Here is a 21,544-nt window from a genome sequence, read left to right on the forward strand (position 1 = left end):
AGCTTGATTGACTTTGCAGTGGTTTTAATATTGAGTTCTATTTAATATATATTTTTGTATGCATGTACTATGCGATTTAAGCTCTGGCTGATCCTGACTACCCAGCCACGGACCTCACTGCGCGTTAATTCATGATATACATTGAAACGACAAGTCCAAAGCATTAATCTTAAAGACACCTGAATAGAGGCAATGGATTTGGGGAATGTGTGTCTGAGTTTACGGGAATGAGCCAAACGTCTTTTTATTTTTTATACCGTAAGTGTTGCAATATAGGGGCATGGATGAGGTGCACGGAATAGAGGCACTCTGAATGAGCTGAACACACAACACGGCACTTCTTGGCCCCCCACTGCTTAAGTGAATCCAACGCTTCTGCTTCAGGTTCAGTAAAACCTGAACAGAAATTTTGCATGATGGTGCTGAATTCAGCCAATAGAAGCTGTGCTGGATAGTATTGAGCTCCTTAAAGGAACAATCCAAAATTTTGGGCAAAATACTCTTTCTGACTACCCCAGACTGAGACCAGATGTTGGACACCATTTCCACCTCTGTACATCCAGTGGTTCAGTTCCTGTGGGTAGCATTTCATGTTAGCTTAGCATGAAGACTTCAAGTCTATGGGAGTCATTAGCCTAACTGTCTCAGAGTGAAAATATAAATCTTACAGCAGCTCTGAAGCTGTCTGATTTAAACAGTTGATCATGTGGATTTGAAAAACAACATGTGAATTTTTAAAAGCAAAAATGGTTTGAGGAGAAGTTAAATGGTGGAGCTGTAACCGCTGAACACATTTATCCTTCCATCTATCGCAGTGATCCACACACCGCTGAAGGTAGAGGAAGATCCACCACAAATTAACTTCTCCCCCCCCAAAAAATGTCTTAATTCCAAGACATGTATTTTTAATATGCATGATTCATTGTGTAATTCAGACAGCTTCAGACTTGCTGTGAGGCAGGGACCAAACGTCCATATACATTGGGAGGGACAAGTCCCCCCAATGTTCAGGCACTCCAAAAATGCCCCCCCCAATATTGCTGGAATATATTAGCAATTCAATAGCAAATTCAATATCTGCCCCCCCCCCCCCAATGTTGAAATGGTGGTTTTGGCCCTGCTGTGAGGTTTATTTATATCACTTTGGCAAAGCCAGGCTAACGACTCCCATAAACTTCAAGCCTTTATGCTAAGCTAACATGAATTGCTACCCATAAAAACCAAACCACTGGATGTACAGAGGTGAAAATGGTGTCCAACATCTGGTCTCAGTCTGGGTAAGTCCGAAAAAGGGTATTTTGCCCAAAAAGTTGGAGTATTCCTTTAACGAAATCTGAGACGGAGAAGGTAATGATTGTCTCTGTGTCTCATCTAGCAGTTTTATTTGATGAAACACTGGATGATTACAAAAATCAACAGAAGAGAGTAGCTGCAGGTTGGCAATTTGACTTCTTCATTACTCACAGGCAGATTGGTGCTTTCAGAGCAGGACAGATCAGCGTCTTTGGCAGCAACCCAAAGGAGGAACTGGAGAACACGGATATTAAAAATTTTATTTTGAGTCCAACACTAATGGCACTGAGAGTGAAAGTTTAAACAGCCCAACAGAGACCCCAGCTACACAATGTTAAATATTAAGGACAATCATGTATTAAAGCTTTTTAAACTTCCCGTCTTAGTGCCGTTGGCGCTTCACTCTGAAGTTCTAGTGGCATCGAAATATTGGAACCGAGGTCCATGACCAAACCCCGAGCTCCCAGGAAGCCTTTACCACATGACAGCTGAACAGCATTCTCTAGTCGTCTCTTTTCAACACATGCAAGTAGGAATGAAAACAGCATATTGATCTGCCAGCAGGGTCTTTGTGTGGTCTCCAGAGTTTGTTCCAGACAAAACTGTGGTAGGGGGGTAGGTTGGGTATTTTCCAGGCTTTGAATAATCTTTCCAAAAACACAGCAGACACCAAATGAAGTTATCTAATAAAAAGCCTGTTGGAAAAGTGAATCTAGTATGCAAATCTGGTTCAAACTGTCTCCAAGCCACCTCTCGCTTAAATCTGGTCTTCATAAATCTGAAGACCTCCTTCAAATCACGTTTAGTGAACTCTTCGCCCTTCCACCTTTTAGTTTTTGGACATCAGATGATCAGCCACTGCCACATTCTCAGGAGCTATTCTGAGAGAAAACCTGAAGTTATGTCAGAGGACATTTGACTCTCAACATTCACTGTCAGAGCATGAATGCGTCTGAATGAATGACCATCGTAAACGTTTGCTCTGTTATGTTTGTCAATGAAAATCCTCTGGGAACTTAATTTCCTGCATTGGTCAGAAACTAGGAAGGTCTTGGACATTCTTCAAGGTAAAACTCTTCCTGGCATATTTAATCCATTGTGTTAAAGGAAAAATCCACCCTAAAAAACAACTTACACTTTTTAAAAACCAAGATTAGCGATTTACATTGTGTTTCTGGAAGCTTTTTCTTGTTTGATGTTGTGTTTTTGGCCAAAAACAGCCAAAAGTGAATCCACAGAGAGTTATTGCCACCATATCATCGATCTGCAGACTCATCATTTATAAATTCTGCTAATTCAACTACATCAGCCTGCACAAAAAATTTAGAATGAATTGCTCTGACTTTTGGCTGAATCAGTATGAAATACTTTGAATAAAATCATTCATTATTTACAAATTTTGTGCTAATCCAACATAATATTGAGAAGTGCAACTTTTTGTAGTCATTTTTTTTTAAGAATAAATATTTTAATTCTGTTTTTGACATTTCACAAGGACAATGATAGTCTTTCATTATTGCACCTTTATTTAATGGATATAAAATTTTGGCTAAAAGTGATCACTTGAATCATTCAAATTGAATCTTTCAAAAAGTGTTTTTGTTCATAAAAATGTTCTTTGAATGAGCAACTGTAGCATCATGGACTGAACTCCGTTAAGCCACAGATCCACACAGCAGTTTGACATCAGTCCCGGATGTTTCTGCTATCTCGTTTATAGAAACGTCTCACCAACAAAATGAATTTTGCAAATTGAGAAGTGATGCATAGCATGCAGCATTCTGCACTCAGCACATCGCTGTTCAATATACAGTACAACTCTCCCGGTGCCTTCGTCTTAAAAATGAACATATTTCATCTCCAGCTCGATCTTGTCATAAATATTACTGACATTCAGACATTCATTCTGTTTGAAGGCTGGTGCAGGCTTTCCATCGTAATGTACAGACTAGTAGAACACAGGGCTTTTTCACTTCAAGTTTGTCAGTGATGACTTTGATGTGGATTTATACTTTCACACGTCTGAGATTAAATTTCCATTAATAAGGCCCCTTGATCCTTTTCAAATATTTCAGAGAAGGGAGCTCAATTTCTCTCATGTGAAACTTCAAATCTATACGTCGCAGATGCATGCAAAGCCTTGCTTCCCTTATATTTTTTCATTTTACAAATCAGACTCCCATTGGCGATGAAGTGACTTCTTGTACCTGGTGGCTGAGATTTAATGAGGCAGCGGCAACATTTGCTGCACCTGCCAAACACTTCAGCATGTCTGCGCTCAAATCTGATCTTCAGAATATCAAACAGTGCTGACAGCCTCATACTGATGGGCTATGAAGAGTTTAAATGCAGCCTTTGCACAACATGGCAGGGGTGACAAATGGACCGGTGAGAAGACAAGAGTATTTTGAAGATCATGCAGACCTTTGCTGAAATTATTTTACACTTTGTCCAGTTATGATTCCAGAAATCAAAACTACAGTTTTGCTCTTAAAAAATGCATTCAAAACCTTCATCTGTTAAACCCATCTCTGCCTCCACTACTGCAGTTATTAAAAAACCACCAGAGGTCTCCAGGCAATATTAGTTCCATGCAAATAAGACTTAAAGTGACAGTTGTGGTTTTTAACCATACAGTAGTATTTGCTACTCCATATGAGTGTAATACATTCTCCAGATTTGACCTGCCAGCTCCTTCCCCGTGGCAACAACAGGTTCTTCACTGGCACACTTCTCCTCCAGCTGCCCTCGGTGCTGAATCTGTTTACACACCCAGGCTCCTCTCTGACACCCGGCACAAGGGGGCGCCGAGCACGACGCAAGTGTCTTTTCTAGTTTCCAAGCGGCTCAGTGGTCATTTCCCCGTCCAGTGCCCATGTTGTGGAAACAGCAAAGTCAGTTGTGTGCGTGCCTACATAGGGGGCGCCGGCGAGCGTCCGCTCTGCTTGTCCCACACACAGGGACGCTGCTTCACCTCAGGGAGCTCAGATGGAGTCCTGCTGTCGCCGTAGATGATCTGCTCGAGAGCTTTCACTCGGTGCACGAGCAGATCCGTCTCCTCTGCAGAGAAGCCTTCCTTCTTACCTGGAAAATCCTCCATTAGAACAGCAACCCACCAAGGTGTGACACACCTGGCTGTTAAAGGGGACGGGAGACGGTGCTCTGATTGGTTTACTGCATGTTACGCCCAAAACACAGCCAGGATTAATGAAGAGACTCAGGACAAGCCTTTAGAACCAGGAGCCTGGATCTTGGACACAAACTAAATGCACCTGCACCACGCTGCAGCGATAAGGAATCTCAAACAAACATGTCGTTGTGCAAGTTTCAAGACATGTTTTCAGCTTTGAGTCACTGCTCAACATCATTTAGTTTGCTGGTCATGATCCTCTTCATTAATGTGGAGAAGAACAGTCGCAGTGATGCGGTCATTCAGGACAGGTAAGGAGCTGACAGGTAAAACATGGAGAAGCTGTTAAACTCATATGAAGGAGCAAACAGCACTGTCACTTTAAGCCTCACAGTTTATACACCTCGAAATACAGTTTTTGAGCATGTACAACATTTACAGTATATACATTAGGAGCAAGAGTCTTGCCTGTAACAGGTTAAACCCTGGAAGGAAAATACTGTGACGTCCCTGTGCAGCTTGTTGTCATCGCGGATGTCGAGAGGTCCTGCGACGTTGAGCAGTCGTACAGAGGCGGTTTTGTTTTATGTCGTTGGCACCAGTGGAGTCATCACATGGAAGATTGAAGTGTTTATTTGCAGTAGAAATACTGAGTGAGTATCGAGGCGGCCGCCGTATCTCAGGGCGTTCTGAGTGTCTCAGTGGTCGGTGCTGTCGCCTCGCAGCGACGAGCTCCTGAGTTTGAATCTCAGCTCTGGCTCTTCCTGTGTGGACTTTCCTCTTCTTGCTGTTGTGTGTGTGTGTTATGAAGGAAGGCAGTGATTTTTTTCTCCATTAGCCTTTCCCTCATTTCTCCACCTCTGAAAGCCTTGGCTCCATTTGTTGTGGAAGAACAGCGCCCTCTTCCTGTTTTGTGCCACAAAGCAGTCCAACAAATCTGCCCTTGCCGTACACAACGTGTAGAGGCCGCACATCTATTCTGTTTAGTGGTGTTTATTACACATTATACGAATGTGTAAGATTAATGTGGCAACTTTAACGAAAGCAGCTAGTGCAATAATTTTGTCTGTCAACTGTGTAGCTGATAGTGACGGGACGATATATATCAAAATTCAGTACGTGACATATGCATCATTTGACAGAAAAATGAACCATGATATCAAACATTTTATTCTGCTATAATAATCACAAATGGAACGGCTCACCCATCATTTGCACTTTGTAATGACAATAGTTAAATTGGTTATATTCTAGCAGGACGCCATTGCTAGAAAAATTTGTGGCTCAGACATAAACGAAACTCTACACAGTCATACTTTGTTGTCATCCATTTTTTTTCTTACCGATATTGTTTATCGCCTTGTTTCACTTTTATGTCATAACCTAAACATTGCATTGCATTCTGGGATCAATAGGGGGGGTGGCATAAATTAAAAAAAATTAAGCCACTAACAGGCTAATAAGTGCACTAATGGGCTTTACACTAGTTTGATTGGTATCAGCTGTTATTTTGTTTGTTTGCTGGCCCGGAGCTGATCCAGCTGCCTGTGTGTTTGTGGTGTGTCTGAGTCGATTGTTTGTTCAAATACAAAACAACAGAATTACTGCTCATTCGGGTCAGAATGCAGACGTTTCCAGCCGCTGACCTGAAGAGCAGCACACCTCCAGAGACCGCACGATACGTGAACTCGCTGTCGCAGGGCAAACATGAGCCAACGAGCACTTCAACAGCACAAGAGCACAAAGCAGCAAACACTTAAAAATGCATGTAGAGGCATGAAGCACTTTAGGACTTTTTTTTTTCTTCCATGAGATGAAAACTATGCAGGAAATTATTTCATTATGTATATCTGAATGTATGAATGTGATTACTGTTTTTGGTGCTCTTGTTTTATCTATTGTCTAATTATTGTCTGAGTTTTGTGAGAGCTGCACTATCTTGAACCTTGAATCTTGCTCCTCTTGCGTATCAAAATAGTCGACATATCATCCCTCACTTGCTGCTGTTTTCTCCGCTCCGTCTAAAAGCAGAGCTGGGAGTGTAAACACACGTGTGTGTGTGTGTGTGTGTGTGTGTGTGTAAAGCACCGCCGCCACGGTTACGCCGAATCAAACAGAATCCAAATATCTACCGAGCTTCAACTGTGTTCTGACGTTACTGAGAGCTCCCAAGTCTGTCTGTTTGTTTTTTTGACGGTCGGATTTCACCTGAGAAGGATGAAACAAATCTTGTGTTAAATCATTTAAACTCGACTTGACCTGATTTTTCAACAACTCTCGCTCTTTTGCGGCTGCTGCAGCGTTACCTCTCTCTCAGGCTAGCCTATGCTCTTATTGCACATGTGATTGCATTAAAACTTAAAATTCAAGCGGCATGGCATATGACTCTCTGGTTTCCTTTATCTGTGCTCCATTGATGCTGGCTGTTTAGGCTCACCGTGAATGCACCTCGGTTACGTTCAACCAGATCAGAGTCGACTGAGCTCGTCGTGATCAGCTGTTCTGGAACCGCTAACCCTGAGAGGCGGACGTGCGACTCGGCGGTACACGGCGACTTCTTTTAGACATTTGACTGGATGACTTCCCAGTTTACCCGCGCCCCTTCCCCAGGCCAGCCCATGATGCACAGCGGTGTTAATGCAAGAGTTAATTTTGGCAAGGAAGTTAATTAATATATATATATTCAAGCTGACAAAGTGTTTAAGTTTTGTTTACTATTGCCATATTTAAATTACTAATTTGATGGTATGGCCTAATTCATTCAGTATCACTCATTGTGAGTATATTTAATTTTGTTGTATGTTCACTTATACCAGTTTTATTGCTAAATGTTGTCCAGAGTAGTTACAACTTCCGGGTGAAGAGGTGGACAGGTAGAGAGAAGGCGAGAGGGAGGAGAGACTGTACCGTCCTGCCGCCTGTTGCTTGGTGTTGCTCACTAAAGTTATGAGAAGAGCTCAAGTGTTTGCTTGTTCATTCACACTCAACTTTCCACCCACGACGCTTACATTAACTCAAGAGTGAAGTTGGCCGTCTGAATTTGAGATGAGCATACCGTCCCGTCACTAGCAGCCGACATGCGCTGCAGTTTGTGCGATCTTTCGTTTTGTTGATGTCTCCGCTCGGTTTGTCGTCCTCACGTGGCGATCACCGTCGTCGTCTCACTTGATTTACGCCCCCAGGGTTTTTTTCTGGTTTGTGGGGCGGAGCTTAGTCCAGCAGTTCCTGTTTGATTCGTATGAGGGTGGGGGGGCGTCGGCCGCCTCTCCCCTCCCGTCGCAGAATATACTCGCTGAACTGGGAGGAGTCGACGCCGCCGCCGCACGAGCCTGTGATGCGAAACCCTCTCTGTTGTAGCCGCTCCAGCACCTGCAAACGCACACACACACACACACACACACACACACACACACGTACAAAGACAAAACAACAAGAGAATGAAACTACCGCCACCTCCTTTTGCTCTGATGGAAATCCCACACTGCAAAAAGTCAAAATCTTACCAAGAGTATTTGTACTAGTAAAAGTACAAGTAAAAATGTCTTATTTCTAGTCAAAATATCTCATTACACTTAAAATAAGACATGATCAGCTCAGAAATAACTTGTTTTTAGACAATTTTCACTTGTTTCAAGTGAAAATTTACTTGAAACAAGAAACATATTCTGCCAATGGAACAAGCAAATTTTTACTTGTGACACAAGTGAACAAGTAAAAATTTGCTTGTTCCATTGGCAGAATATGTTTCTTGTTTCTAGCAAATTTTAACTTGTTTCAAGTAAATTTTCACTTGAAACAGGTGAAAATTGTCTAAAGTCAAGTTATTTCTGAGCTGATCATGTCTTATTTTAAGTGTAATGAGATATTTTGACTAGATATAAGACATTTTGACTTGAAATAAGACAAATAATCTTGGTAAGATTTGACTTTTTGCAGTGCATGACTTGTCCCAGGAATTCATAAAAAAGCTGCAATAATTGAAATCACACAAAAATATATAAAACATGAATGTAATCTACTGTGTAATTTATTCAATCCTCCTTGCTGTTTAACAAAGCTCTCTGTGGGAAATGATGTCAGCAGAAAAAAAACAAAAAAACAAACCAATCAGAAACGGCCTCATCAGAAACCATCCAGTCATTCAGAGTCTTCACTTTGCTAAATTTAAGCGGGCTGCTGAAGCATTTAGCAGCCCTGTGGCGCAGCATGCATTATGAATGTGAGGAGGGAGGGTGGGGCTGCCAGCTCCGCCAGCCAATCAGCAGCCAGCGTGGCCAATGATAAATCAAAGCGTGTCTGTCAGACTGGTTTGTTCTCGGTGCAGGAGGGAGGGGGCCTGCAGAATAGGCTACCTTATTTATTTCCTCACAGTTTTCTGTCATCTTAGTCAGTCGTTCGTCACCAAAAATGATGAAAATTCACATTCCTTCATTTATTACAGAAAATGCATTTACTGATCTCAGGATCTGGAATCCCACTCCTCAGAGATGCTGTGATCTGTGGGAATCCTGAGCAGAGAGCTGATGGAAAGCAGCAGGGAGCTCCGTCAACTCCTGCTGCTGGATGAAGAACGGGGAAAAGCAAAATGACATGTAATCGGCCCAGTCTGCAGTGGCTGTGTGTGTGTGTGTGCGTGTGTGTGTGGACATGTGTTACTAACAATAGTCGAGCCAGAGGCCGCAGGGCCGAGATTCGCTCATGTCCCTCTGAAGGCAAAATATATCTGAGACGCAGCCTCTGTGCCCTGAAACACACACTCCACCAGCAGCCATCTCTCTCTCCCTCTGTCTCTCTCTCTCTCTCTGTCTCCCTCTCCCTCTGTCTCTCTCTCTATCTCTGTCTCTCTCTCCCTCTGTCTCTCTCTGTCCCTCTGTCTCCCTCTCCCTCTGTCTCTCTCTCCCTCTCTGTCTCTCTCTCTTTCTCCCTCGCTCTCTCTGTCTCTTTTTCTCTCTCTCTCTCCTCTGTGTCTCTCTATCTGTCTGTCTCTCTCTGTCTTTCTCCCTCTCTCTGTCTCCCTCTCTCTCTCTCCCTCTCCCTCCCTCTCTGTCTCTCTCTCCCTCCCTCTCTCTCTCTCCCTCCCTCTCTGTCTCTCTCCCTCCCTCTCTGTCTGTCTCTCTCTCTCTCTCCCTCTGCCTCTCTCTGTCTGTCTCTCTGTCTGTCTCTCTGTGTCTCTCTCTCCCTCCCTCTCTCCCTCTGTCTCTCTGTCTGTCTGTCTCTCTGTCTCTCTCTCCCTCCCTCTCTGTCTCCCTCTCTCTCTGTCTCTCTCTCTCTCTCCCTCCCTCTCTGTCTCTCTCTCTCTCTGCCTCACTCTGTCTGTCTCTCTGTCTCTCCCTCTGCCTCTCTCTGTCTCTCCCTCTCTCTCTCTCTCTCTCTCTCTCTCTGACGTGAACACGGTGACATTATCAGTATTTGCCCTGAGGACTCTTCTGTTCTTCTATCCTACATCTCTCTCTGTCTGCTGAGACTTCCCTCGAGACAGAGACAGACAGAACATGAGACATAAGACAAAGAGACAGACGGTGATAAATAATGAAAGGCCTCCGCCATGAAGCCTCTTCATTTCCAGAGGAAAAATATTGATTGGTTATTGATTGCGGTTTTCAAAGGGTTTTTATTTATTTATTTTTTTTTACATCAACACTTTTATTAAATCTTAACTCTTGCTTTTTTTAAAAAAAAAACATGCTTCAAGGGGAAGAAAACTGTCTACCATTTGCAGGAGTGGTCAAGTTTAGCACATAAGTTTCACAAAATGATATTATGACACAGTAGAGATTCATATTAAAATAAGTTCAAATTGATATCAGAAGGGCATTCGGGTCCCAGTTCCAAAATTTTAATGACATTTTGATGCTAAATTTATGTGGTTTTAATTAGTGGTGCAGGCCAATACATCAACATAAATGTAATGTTAAAAGTTGAGGGGGTTTGCAAGGTTATATTGCGATAACTGAGGCATAATTTTAAAGATACACAAGTAATGGTTGAAAATGTTTGCAGACGATACCACTATTCAAATTACAGTTTGTGATTTGACCAATAGTGTGGTTGCTCAGCTGCATATTTCTTTTGCTTTGTTGGCCAAGTAACCCAAAAGTAACTAAAGCCCAGTTCAGATTGCGCTAATGTCGCTATAGGCGGAGTAAATTTAATTATTCCCCAGACTGTTTACATTAAACATTAAATTTAATCCAATCCCAAGTGACCGTGTCTGAGATTTCCCCCCTTGCCCCTGAAATTAATCCTAGTCTGACTGACATGTTTTCAACACACTAGCCCTATCCAGAAAGAGTCATCTGGGTTTCAACTCATCTGCAGATATTTAATATGACAGCTGTGTGCAGTGAGCATCAGTTTTGATTTCTGTGCACGGAAGTCAAGCTGATTCTTGTGATCTAGCGGAGAAAACTCTTCACCAGATATCTTGGACAGCGCAATTTCCTTTCAGAAACAAGAGTGGAGATGCTGTGCCAGCGCGCAGTCAATTTAGACCCACAGCTGGTCATTTTCATTTTCCCAGCTGATTAATAAATCTGTTCTGTGCAGCCTGTAGTGCTGCTCGGACGTGATGCATCCTTGCAGTGAGTCTCAGGGCTTCCCATTCATTCTCTTTGGCCAAGTCACCATCACTGCTCATCTATCCTCACACTCTTCTGGTATGGAATCATGCTTCAGCAGTTAGGTATTATGTAAAACATGTCATGCTGAGAAAGATTCAAAGTTTTACAAGTTCTATAAATGACATTAGTTTGGTAACAAAGGGGAAAAAATAAAACTAGACAAGAGAAAGTCACTGATACTGCTCTGATTGCTCTTGAAACAGAACAGTGCAGCTAAAGGTGACATTAGGCTGCGTATACACAATGCTTTCATGCAAGGAGGAGTGCACATCAAGCATCTCCTGTGGTTCTTCATGCATTTTTTTCAATGCAGCCGGATGCTACCTCTGCAAAACAAGAGGGGTTATCTAATTCTGAACATGCAAAAAGATGCAAGGTGCGTCGCAAGTGGATGTGAGCGTGTCAAAGCACGGCAGTGTGCCATTCCATAGAAAATATTGTACACAGTACTTGTTCTCAGTGTTTCCGCTGGCTAATTTTGATAATAATGTCTAAATATACACTACTCACAAAAAGTTAGGGATATTCGGCTTTCGGATGAAATTTCAGGATGAACCTAAAATGCATTCTAACCTTTACAGGTGAACTTAATGTGACCTTCTGTAAACTTTTGAATGCACATGTCCAACTGTTCAATGTTTCAGTACTTTTTGCACAAGTTGCTGTTCTCTAACAAGGAGCTTAACGGCAAAATTCACATCAGGTGTTTGATGCTCCAGCTCATCATTAGGGAACGGCTGCTGGAGACTGGGGTACCTCAGATGGAGTGGCCTGCACTTTCTCAGACCTGAATCCCATAGAAAACCTATGGGATCAGCTGAGTCGCCGTGTAGAGGCTCGGAGCTCTGTACCCCAGAACCTCAATGTCCTGAGGGCCGCCCTTCAAGAAGAGTGGGATGCCATGCCTCAGCAGACAATAAGTCGACTTGTGAACAGCATGAGACGTCGTTGTCAAGCTGTAATTGATGCTCAAGGGCACATGACAAGTTATTGACACTGACATTTTTTGTTGTGGTATATCCACCACTGTTGTTGGCTTTTGTTTCAAGAAATTGTTTGAGATGAGGAAATCACCAGTGTATGCTTCTACTTAAATGGCCTACTTTCATGATATAATATCACTGTAGCTTGAACATTTTACATTTTCCATAAATTTCACCCAAAAGCCAAATATCCCTAACTTTTTGTGAGTAGTGTATATTTTGAATGTTAATAATTTGCTTACAGAACATGCAAATGATCAAACGGGTGTCGCAGTGCTGCAAAAATTTAAACCTGGCGGTGAGTTTTGTTTGTGGGTAGTTGCTCTCTACCTGGACGGAGTTGAGGTGGCAGTATCCGTTGAGCGGGAAGCGGATGACGTGCGTCGAGTCGTGGTTCCAGCTGGCGTCCAGGGAGTTGCACATGACGTCGGCGACCTCGGGGAAAACCTCCTCGATCACGGTCCGGTCGGCGCTCACGGCGATCCTCTCGCCGAGCTCCGGAGCCACGCGGACCACGACACACTCGCACTCCCGACACACACTGCCGGCTTCCTGCTCAGTCCTCCAGCGCTCCAGCTCAGCCTGCAGCGGAGCCAGCTGGAAGAACCGGGCCTCCTCGTACAGCAGGGAGTACTCCTACACACACACACACACACACACACACACACACACACACGCATAAAAACTCACACACATGCACCACCCAAACACATGAGCTCACACACGGATGTATACGGGCACAGACACTTGCACATATACACACATACATGTAGAGACACACATAGGTACATGTGCACACACGCACACACACACACACACACATACACACATACAATCTCATAGATAGATGTATACACAATGCACACACAAGTTCTCACAAACTCCCACACAGATGCACACACATCCACACACATATAAAAAGATGCACAAATGCACATATACACGAGTGCACATGCATAGAAACACATGCACAAGCAAGCTCAAACACATTAGTAAATCACACACACAAACACACACACACACACGCAGATATACATACAAATGCATACACACACAGCTTTAGTTAGCATAGTTAACCCAAAGGACAGGGAGTTGCCAATAATGTAATGAGCAGTGGAGAGGGGAGGGGTGTGTTTGTACGTGTGTGTGTGTGTGTGTGTGTGTGTGTGTGTGTGTGTGTGTGTGTGTGTGTGTGTGTTGGGGAGGTAGGGGGTCAGAAAAGCATTGAATCATAATGATAACAGGAACACCACCATTCAACTTTTTTCTCTTTGGCCATATATTTTGGCCCCAGTTCATTTGTCTGTTTATGTATTTGTAACCAGGATATCTCTAAAAGTTATGAATGGATTTGCATGAAACTTTGCAGAAAGGCTGGTCATAGGGCAAAGAAGAATAGATTCAACAGTTAATACCAAAAAACAGTGTTTTTTGGTATTATATGGTCATATAGAGGTGATTTTCAAACCTTTCCACCAATGGGATTCCTTGGAACTTTTTTCCCTCACTCAGGACAAACTGAGGATACAAAATCAGTTGAGTTTGCTTCTCTTGCAATTTGTCCTTGGTTTTTTTCATAAAATGACTGGACTATTTCTAGTTTGTAAGTCTAGGTTTGAATGGCTTTATTTGAATTTGGCAAAGGCTAGAACTCTATTTGTCTTTTCTATGTGAGCAGGTAGGCCATGTTGTGTTGATCAGACCCTCCAGTGTGAGTGGGTAAACTGTAGGATTTGGCTGTTCACGATGGGCGATTCAAACGTAAAGTATGAGATGCCATCAAACAGGATTTCTGAAAATACACCGAGAGCTTCCAGGTTAACTGGTCCAAGGCTCCCGGGTTTGAATCCCGCCATCAACATGAACATCAGCAAAAGACTGTGGACTAGACTCTTTGTGATTCCTGAGCCTCTGGTGGCCTGTTTTGGAGGAAACTCGGGGGTAATGATGGATTTTGACGCCGGGATTCAGAATTGCGTGACTTGTTTAAACTGGTGGCTTCACTATGATTCCATTTTTTTTTTCAGACCCCCCCGCAGTGACACACGGTGAAAGTACCTGATCAAAGCTCTAGACAGACACTCACTTTGAAGTCGTCTGGGATGAGGAGTTTGGAGGTCCGGAGGAAGTTTAGTATGTAGCGGAACATGGGACCGTCCCGATCGATGAAGTAGTGCTGCTTTAGACTGTCCAACACGATGGGCTCGGTTCCATCAAACAGCCGACCAATCCTGACCGAGGAAACAGAGACAAACACCAAAAACCAGCCAGACGTTATCAAGGCTGTCATGTCTGCCGCTCACTTTGACCTGACAATTTCCACACTTAGGAATAGACATTTTCTGGTAAAATTCTGAAGTTATCTTCCATTGCTGTTGGATGAAAAAAGTAAAGGGGCTTTGGTGAGAGTTGGACAATATAACAGAGACAATGCATGAAAAAAAAGGGCTTTATCTTTGCAGAGCCTAAATCATAATTGCACCGGCAGCTCCGCAGTCCGGCCAAACTGAGCTCAGTGCCACTTAGCGGTGCGGGTCACTTTTAAAAGGTTTGACAATCACCACTTGTGTGTGTGAATGCTCAAAGCAACACGAGGACACTGATATAGTTCCAGAGAGGCCAAGCAGTGAGGGCTTTAATTGCGGAAGCATCGGGAACTAAAAATGAAAAATGACTTCATGGGTCAAGAGGAATAGTCAGTCATGAGAACACAGGACAAATACAGACAAGCTGCATTAGCCGAACAGCAGAGAATGTAGAGGCTCACCAACAGGGATGGGCTTACTTAAAGGAACAGTTCACTCAAAAGTCCGGATAGATTCTGTGTGATTCGGTGAGGTTTCCAGCTTCTCTCTTCACACAAATATAAAGGGACTCAAACCATCAAAAATTTACATGGGGTTAAACGTTTTGTTGGGAACTGTTTTCTGCCAAGGAACACCGCTCACTGAGTGCAGATTGATACAGACTGTGGGTGTATTTTGGCAGAAAATCAACAAAAAAAATTGGTTTGAACTCCACAAAGGAATATCCATCCAGCTCCACTTTATCGGAGTGAAGGCAGACAGGCTGGAAACCCCACCAAATTACGCAGGAACCGTCTGGCTGTATAGATTGCATTAGGAGTAGCCAGGAAAATATCTTTTGTTTTTTGGTATTTCGCCTCAACACCTCTGTGACACAGCATCAGCTGACACTGTGAGACGTGAGCTTCACCCAGCTGGTATTTATGGCAACACCAAAAAAAAAAAAATCCTGTTGTTGTTGTTTTACTCTTAAACTTAAGTGATTAAAAAAAGATGGAAAGCCGAATTGACTGACAAAAGCGTAACGTCAATTTCAGTTATAAGTTAGGTAAGGTACTTGCTTTGTGTGTGTTCAGATATCTAATATTAGCACTGGAGTGAGTGTGTCTGGCCTGTTTGGAGTGTGAGGATGAAATGAAAATGAATGCACGGTGGGCCTGATTTATTCCTGCAGCCAGCTCTCCAAGACTGGCAGGTCTGTTATTGCTGTTGTTGCTATTAGGTGTTTAATATTCACATGTGGTTTCTGTTATTTTGTTTAATGCCCTTCTCCCCGTTGTTGCTTGTTCTCTCTCTCTCTGTCTCTCTCGCTCACCGGGACTCGGGGTACTTGGTGAGGGTGGCCAGGCTGCTGGTGTACATGTGTCCTCCGACGTCGATGTGGACGGGTGCATTGGTTTTGGTGAGCTGGGCCGGAGTCGGGATGCCGGCCGAGCCCAGAGGAGAGGCGGGAGACACAGAGAGCAGCGGCTGGCTCGTCATACTGCTGCTGCTGCCACGGCTGTCCTGGGACACGAAACAAACACACCCATCACCACCACACCTGGACCTCCTCTGCACTCATCAGTGCTGGGTCTGCGTAGAAATAACACTGCCATCACTGACAAACACAGCAACATCAACAGCAGCAGTAACAGTCCTGCAGCAATGCATTCAGAAACCATACACTCACAACAAACAAATTAATTATTTTAATTAAAAATGCATTTTCTGTTATAAGAACAGTCAGATTTTGCTTTTCATTACAATTACTGTTTTTAATTTTGTTTAATTGTTTGCGAAGCACTTTGTAAATCTGTTTTGAAATCGATTTTGTAACAAAATAAAGAAAGTGTATTGTAATATTAAAGCTTTCATAAACCTTTCCTTTTGGTAATAAGTGAGCAGCTGTCAGTGTGTTTACCTCAGTTTTTAAAACCTAAAAATGGAAAACTGGAATTTCCTGCCAGCACTTAAAAAAAAAAAATCTCCCATTTACTTCCATTCATTTTTTTCATGGTTTTGTCTAAGTTTAAAGCTGCAGTAACAATTTCTGAACACTAGAGGGCGTTGAGAGCTAAAACTCCACTGGTAAACAAAGTTGGTCCTTTCACTCGCAAGAGTCTTGCTGGATTACTTGGATTATTTTGTCGCTGAATAAACTTTTTCTGTCGTTGCAGTGCTGTTCGCAGTGACAGAGGCACTTGCGCCAGCGATTTGAAATTTCGAGACGTTTATCTGCAAAATGTGATGTTTCAGAGACGCTTTGAGTGAAGTTGGACCAGCAAGGGGGTGAAGGCTATAGTCCAAACCGAAATATGACACCAAAGAGAGAAAAGAAGTGAAAAACAGCAAAATGGCTGGGTACAGCGACATGTTATTGACTTATATAGGGGTAAAAAATCTCCACCTAACCACAGACCAACACACAGACAAATGCACAAGGGTCATTGTTGCAAGACACTTTCACCATAACTGACACTTCTTGATCTTCAATTCTGTTTAATCCAGATTAGTTTATGCAACTGCTGTTTTTACTGGATGTGGACATTAAGCATTTTAATAATGCTTATTTTTCAAAACACAACATATTTTTGACAGCAGGAACTTTAGGTCAAATTATGTAACTAGCAGCTGAGCACCTTGCAGTCAGCTCAGGTTAATTTCCTCAGTCACGTGACCTGCTCCACCCCCAGGTTACACTAAACATCTCTAGTAAAAACTATATCTGTGGTCAAGTCTCCCCTAAAACATTTTGTCATAGCGGTGGCTTGGTGTGGGGTGTATTTTCAGCAGCACTGATGCTACTGAATGATCATAGGAAAATTACAGGGATATTATAGGAATACTACAGGCAGCAGTGTGTTTCTGTGATCCTCCTGCTCTTCTGTGCCAACACGTTCCTAAACGTGACTTTGATCATGAAGGTGACGTAGAGTATACAGGCTGTAATATAGAAAAGAATTGAGTATTTATAGCACATAGTTATATAGTTAGTATACAGAGAATGTTATAAAACTGACAGAAAGGTAGGACTGAGAGAAAAAGGTGTAATCACAAACAGGTGTGTTACTTCAGCACCATGGACAGCTCAGTGAGGCTGCTGATGTTTCAGAGCCGTGGTCGGGGCCAGAGATCCCAACTTGCACAAACTACAGTCAGATAAGAGATCAATGAATGAGGCAGACTAGACTAACATATTCAACTAAACAGTCTCTCCGCCCCTGCACTCTCTAGGCTTACAGCAGATGGAGAGGGAGGGGTGGCAGGTTAACAAGGGGGATGCATTTTGGTCATTTTGCTAACAAGAGGGATAGCATCTCCCCTTAGTCCCCTTTAAGCCTGTCTTTTGTACCAAATCCACTGAGGAGCTTCGGTTAGCCTGTGCTTTCCCTGTGCAGAACACAGTCGTGGCTGTTTAAAATCACTTAACACGGAGAGATCAACAGAAACTCAACAGAGACGGAGCAGATCCAGCTGATAAAGCATTTACAGAGCTGGAAATGCTGCAGCATCCATGAGCATCTACCCTGAAGGCCACAGCAGTCACTCCTGTGTATGTGTGTGTGTGTGTGTGTGTGTGCGCGCAGAGGCAGACGCAAGCATGCATGCTAACACTCAAACATGCACCAACACACACATGCATGCAAAAGGATCACACTGTATCCTCTATATCTGCATGCACACTCAGATATGTGCACAAATATGAGTGTGTGTGTGTATCAGCACGCAAAGACAGACACAAACACACACAAAAACATGAATCAGCCTACACACAACCATGAGGGAGACACACAAAGTGTCATATCCACTGCACCTGCAAAAATACATACATCCTCAGATTTGTGTGTGTCATTGGTGGCTGTGATGCTGTGTGTATGCCTGTGTGTGTATGTCTCTGTGTGTATGTCTGTGTGTGTGTGTGTGTCTGTGTGGGGAGGGGGCGACAACACAACAAGTGCTCTTTACCCTGCGGCCATGGCTGTGGTGCATGTTGGGTAAATTCATCAGTAGGTATGGTTACCCATGGCAACAGACAGACAGTCCCGTAGAGATTTCACACCAGCTTGCCCTGCTCTTCCTATTTGACTCCCCGGTGTGTTTATATACAGAACTTTGCATTTTAATCATTACTCAGAGATGTTACACTAATAGCTGCGTGTACTGAAAGATTTAAAAGATTGATTTCCACTCTGCTGGCTCACATAAACTTTTCACTTAGACTGCCAGATCTGATAAGGTCCCTTTGTTTTAATCAGCTTCTGCCACTGAGATCAAGTTATCTTTTTCCTGTGGAACCTGAGAGCATGAAATATTAATGAAAATGACAATTCAGTCATAAGGTCGGCAGCGTGCTGGGCCACACAATATAAAAAAGTAACTCCAGCCATCACGGAGAACGCCAGACGTCGCTTTGAAATCGAAAAGGACAAGCAATTTCAAAGTGTTTGTGCAGCCCGATCCATTTACAAATTGCAGAAAGCAGCAGAAAGCGGCATTACCGAGTTGGTGATTTGTGTGTGTGGAATTTAAAACTAACCTGGCAGCATAATTACCAGCAAAAATACGGGAGCAGCTTTACAAAGTGGAGCTGTAGGCTACAGATAAATGTAATGCGATGCGTTTCCCTGACCCTGCGCATGAAGGAGGGTAAACTTAAACAGTGACTAAAATTAACAAAATCATTTACTTTTTCCCCAAGAAGCACCACTTCAGAGGGGGCAGCTCTCTGGCGCTCTATCAGTTTTTATCAGAAACACAGAATTATGACAGCATATAAAGGCAGGTAAAGCGAGTTTAGGCGTGTTGAGGCTCACTTTCTCCATACTTTTTTTTTTTTTTTTTTTTTTTTTTATCGCATGAATCTCTTTGTAGCTCCATACTTGTGCATAAAAATGAATGCATAAATGAATCTGCGTCTCTTACTCATGCAGAGTTAAGATGTGTAATAATGCACGAACTTGGCACATTTAACCTTATAGCCCGTGGCGCATTTTACGCACGAGATCATATTTTAGAGATTATATCAATGACGTGCCCCGCGGTGTTTACTGAGTATGTGGTGTGTATTGGGTGGCTTTAGGCTGTAGTGTGTTACCTGTGCGGGGACCGTGACCGGGGACCGGGCGGCGGGCTGCGCGTGACAGTGGGACTCGCCGGGTACACCTGCCGCGGGGTCGCTGCGCTCCACGGGGGACTCCGCACGCGTCCCGGGGCGCACGCACAGCTTCTTGGGAAACGGAGCTCCGGGGTCCTCGTCACCGGCTCTCCTCCCTGTACCCGCTGTTGATGATGTTGTTGTTGTTGCTGCCGCCGCTGTTGTTGTTATTGTTGTTGTTATCCGCTGCGGTTTCAGATCCACCGAGTCCGTGACCCTGTGGAGGTATGGGATCACGAGCTGGAGGTGGGACTGCGCGTGACCGTTGACCGTTTCCCCGGCAACGTAAAGCGTCGTCGCCGGCTTGGAGCTCCCGGTGCCCACGATGCTGTTGAGCGTTGCTATGGAGACGGCGCCGATGCAGTGGTTGGTGTAGGTCTTGGAGAGCTTGGCGGCGCGCGACAACATCTGCATCCTCGTGCCCAACAGGTTCTTACCGATGGCTTTGTTCTCGTACCACGTCACGTCGCTCGCGCAGCAGTGGTCCCGGGGCCGCTGGAAGAACGCCCGGCACAGCGGGTTCCGCTTGGACACGTACCGGACGAAGCTCGCGTACGGACACAACTCCGTGCCCGTCTCGTACATCCGCGGCAAAGTGTCCTCGTCCGCGTCCGGCCGTTTCTTGGTCCAGGACGCGGAGCGGGACTTGTGGTAGGGTCCCAGAGCTTTGAAATACACGAACTTTCTCCCGTCCTCGTCCACGGCCAGGCCGAAGGAGTCCTCCTCCAACTCCCGCTGGTTCTCCCGGCCCCTGGTGCAGAAATACATGCACGTCTCGAACCAGACTTTGTTGAGCAGCCCGAACGGCGTGTCGGTGTTGAAGACCGAGGAGCCGTACAGTTTCCGCAGGTCCGAGCGGGTGATCGCCTGCTTCTGCACCACGGGACCGGCGCCCTGCTCCTCCAGTCTCCGGATGACCGCAGCCAGGGTCAGGTTGGCGCTGCGCAGCTCCGGGTCCTTGGTGAGGTCTAAGGTGCGGCAGTACGGCGGCTCGTTCAGGTACCGGTTCAGTGAGCTCCGGATGCTGATGAGGGACGACTTGCTGTACAGCTGGCCACTTTTGGAGCGCGCCTCCGCGTAAAAGGAGCGCAGCACCACGCAGAGCGCCTCCTTGTCCAGAGTTTCAAAGTCGGGACACTGGGCTTTCTCACTCAGGTACTCCCTGAAGATCCGCACCGCGTACCGGGTGGCCAGGCGGGTGTTCTCGCTCAGCCTGGACCGGTCAGCTCGCTGAAGCTCTCCGTCCAGGTCAGACTCCAGCCCGGAGGGGATGCTGCTGCTGAAGGGGTCCGCCTCCCCCTCCTCCTCTGCCCGGTCCCTACTCCGCATAACGACCGCTGCTGTCTCCGCGGCGGAACCGCTGGAGTCCAGCACCGTGCTCCCTGACTCCCACTCCAGCTCCACAGCATCTTCATCGTACTCCTCCTCTTCATCCTCCTCCTCTCCGGTGATCTGGACCTCCTGGATCTCCTCTTCCTCCTCCTCCTCATCATCCCTGCTCCTCTCCGGGCAGCTCATCTGCTTCTGCTCCGTGTCTCTGCTGCCAGGCATTCTCGCCATATTGCGGTCTGTGAAGCAGTCCTCCGGCAGCGCGCATGCGCTATATTGGACCGCAGCGCTGAAAGCCTTTTGTGTTTAAGTGACCTTCAGCCGTGCACGCGCTTTTTAAGGTGCAGGGAGCGAGCGATGCGGGAGGGGAAATTTGGAAGCGCGTCCCCCCTCCCAAAAAGGCTGCAGTATTGGACTGCATATCGGACCAGCAGCCGCACACCGTGCACCGCATGAAGACTGCTCAGCTGTGACCCGAGCCTGTCATCACAAGCACGCAAACACTGATAGAGACACAAACCAACTCCATTTTCACACAAGCTTTATGTTTAGTTTTCATTTTAAGACTCTTAATCTTATAAGTTACATGAGTTTGACACCAGGCTGACTGCCACCAAATCACGCTGTGAGGATGAATGTAAAGGTTATTCTGCAAAAATGAGGGTTAACTGGATGTTTAATCCTCCAGACTACATCCCTTATCCCAACTAATATTTTTGTGTATTTTAAAGGCACCAAGACAGACA

The 21,544-nt window shown here is 44.7% G+C and overlaps 1 protein-coding gene across 1 annotated transcript; it reads right to left on the minus strand.

Annotated features, from left to right (window-relative positions):
* Nucleotides 1–7,633: 7,633 nt before the first annotated feature.
* LOC115357392 (uncharacterized) lies at nt 7,634–21,029 on the minus strand. The gene is made up of 5 exons (XM_030048788.1): nt 19,410–21,029; nt 15,648–15,838; nt 14,113–14,257; nt 12,357–12,662; nt 7,634–7,792 (listed from the first exon to the last, which is right to left on the minus strand). The coding sequence occupies exons 1-5, from the start codon at nt 21,027–21,029 to the stop codon at nt 7,634–7,636; spliced, it is 2,421 nt and encodes an 806-aa protein (XP_029904648.1).
* Nucleotides 21,030–21,544: the final 515 nt, after the last annotated feature.

This window comes from Myripristis murdjan, chromosome 4 (genome assembly GCF_902150065.1).
Source record: "Myripristis murdjan chromosome 4, fMyrMur1.1, whole genome shotgun sequence".
Taxonomy (NCBI): domain Eukaryota; kingdom Metazoa; phylum Chordata; class Actinopteri; order Holocentriformes; family Holocentridae; genus Myripristis; species Myripristis murdjan.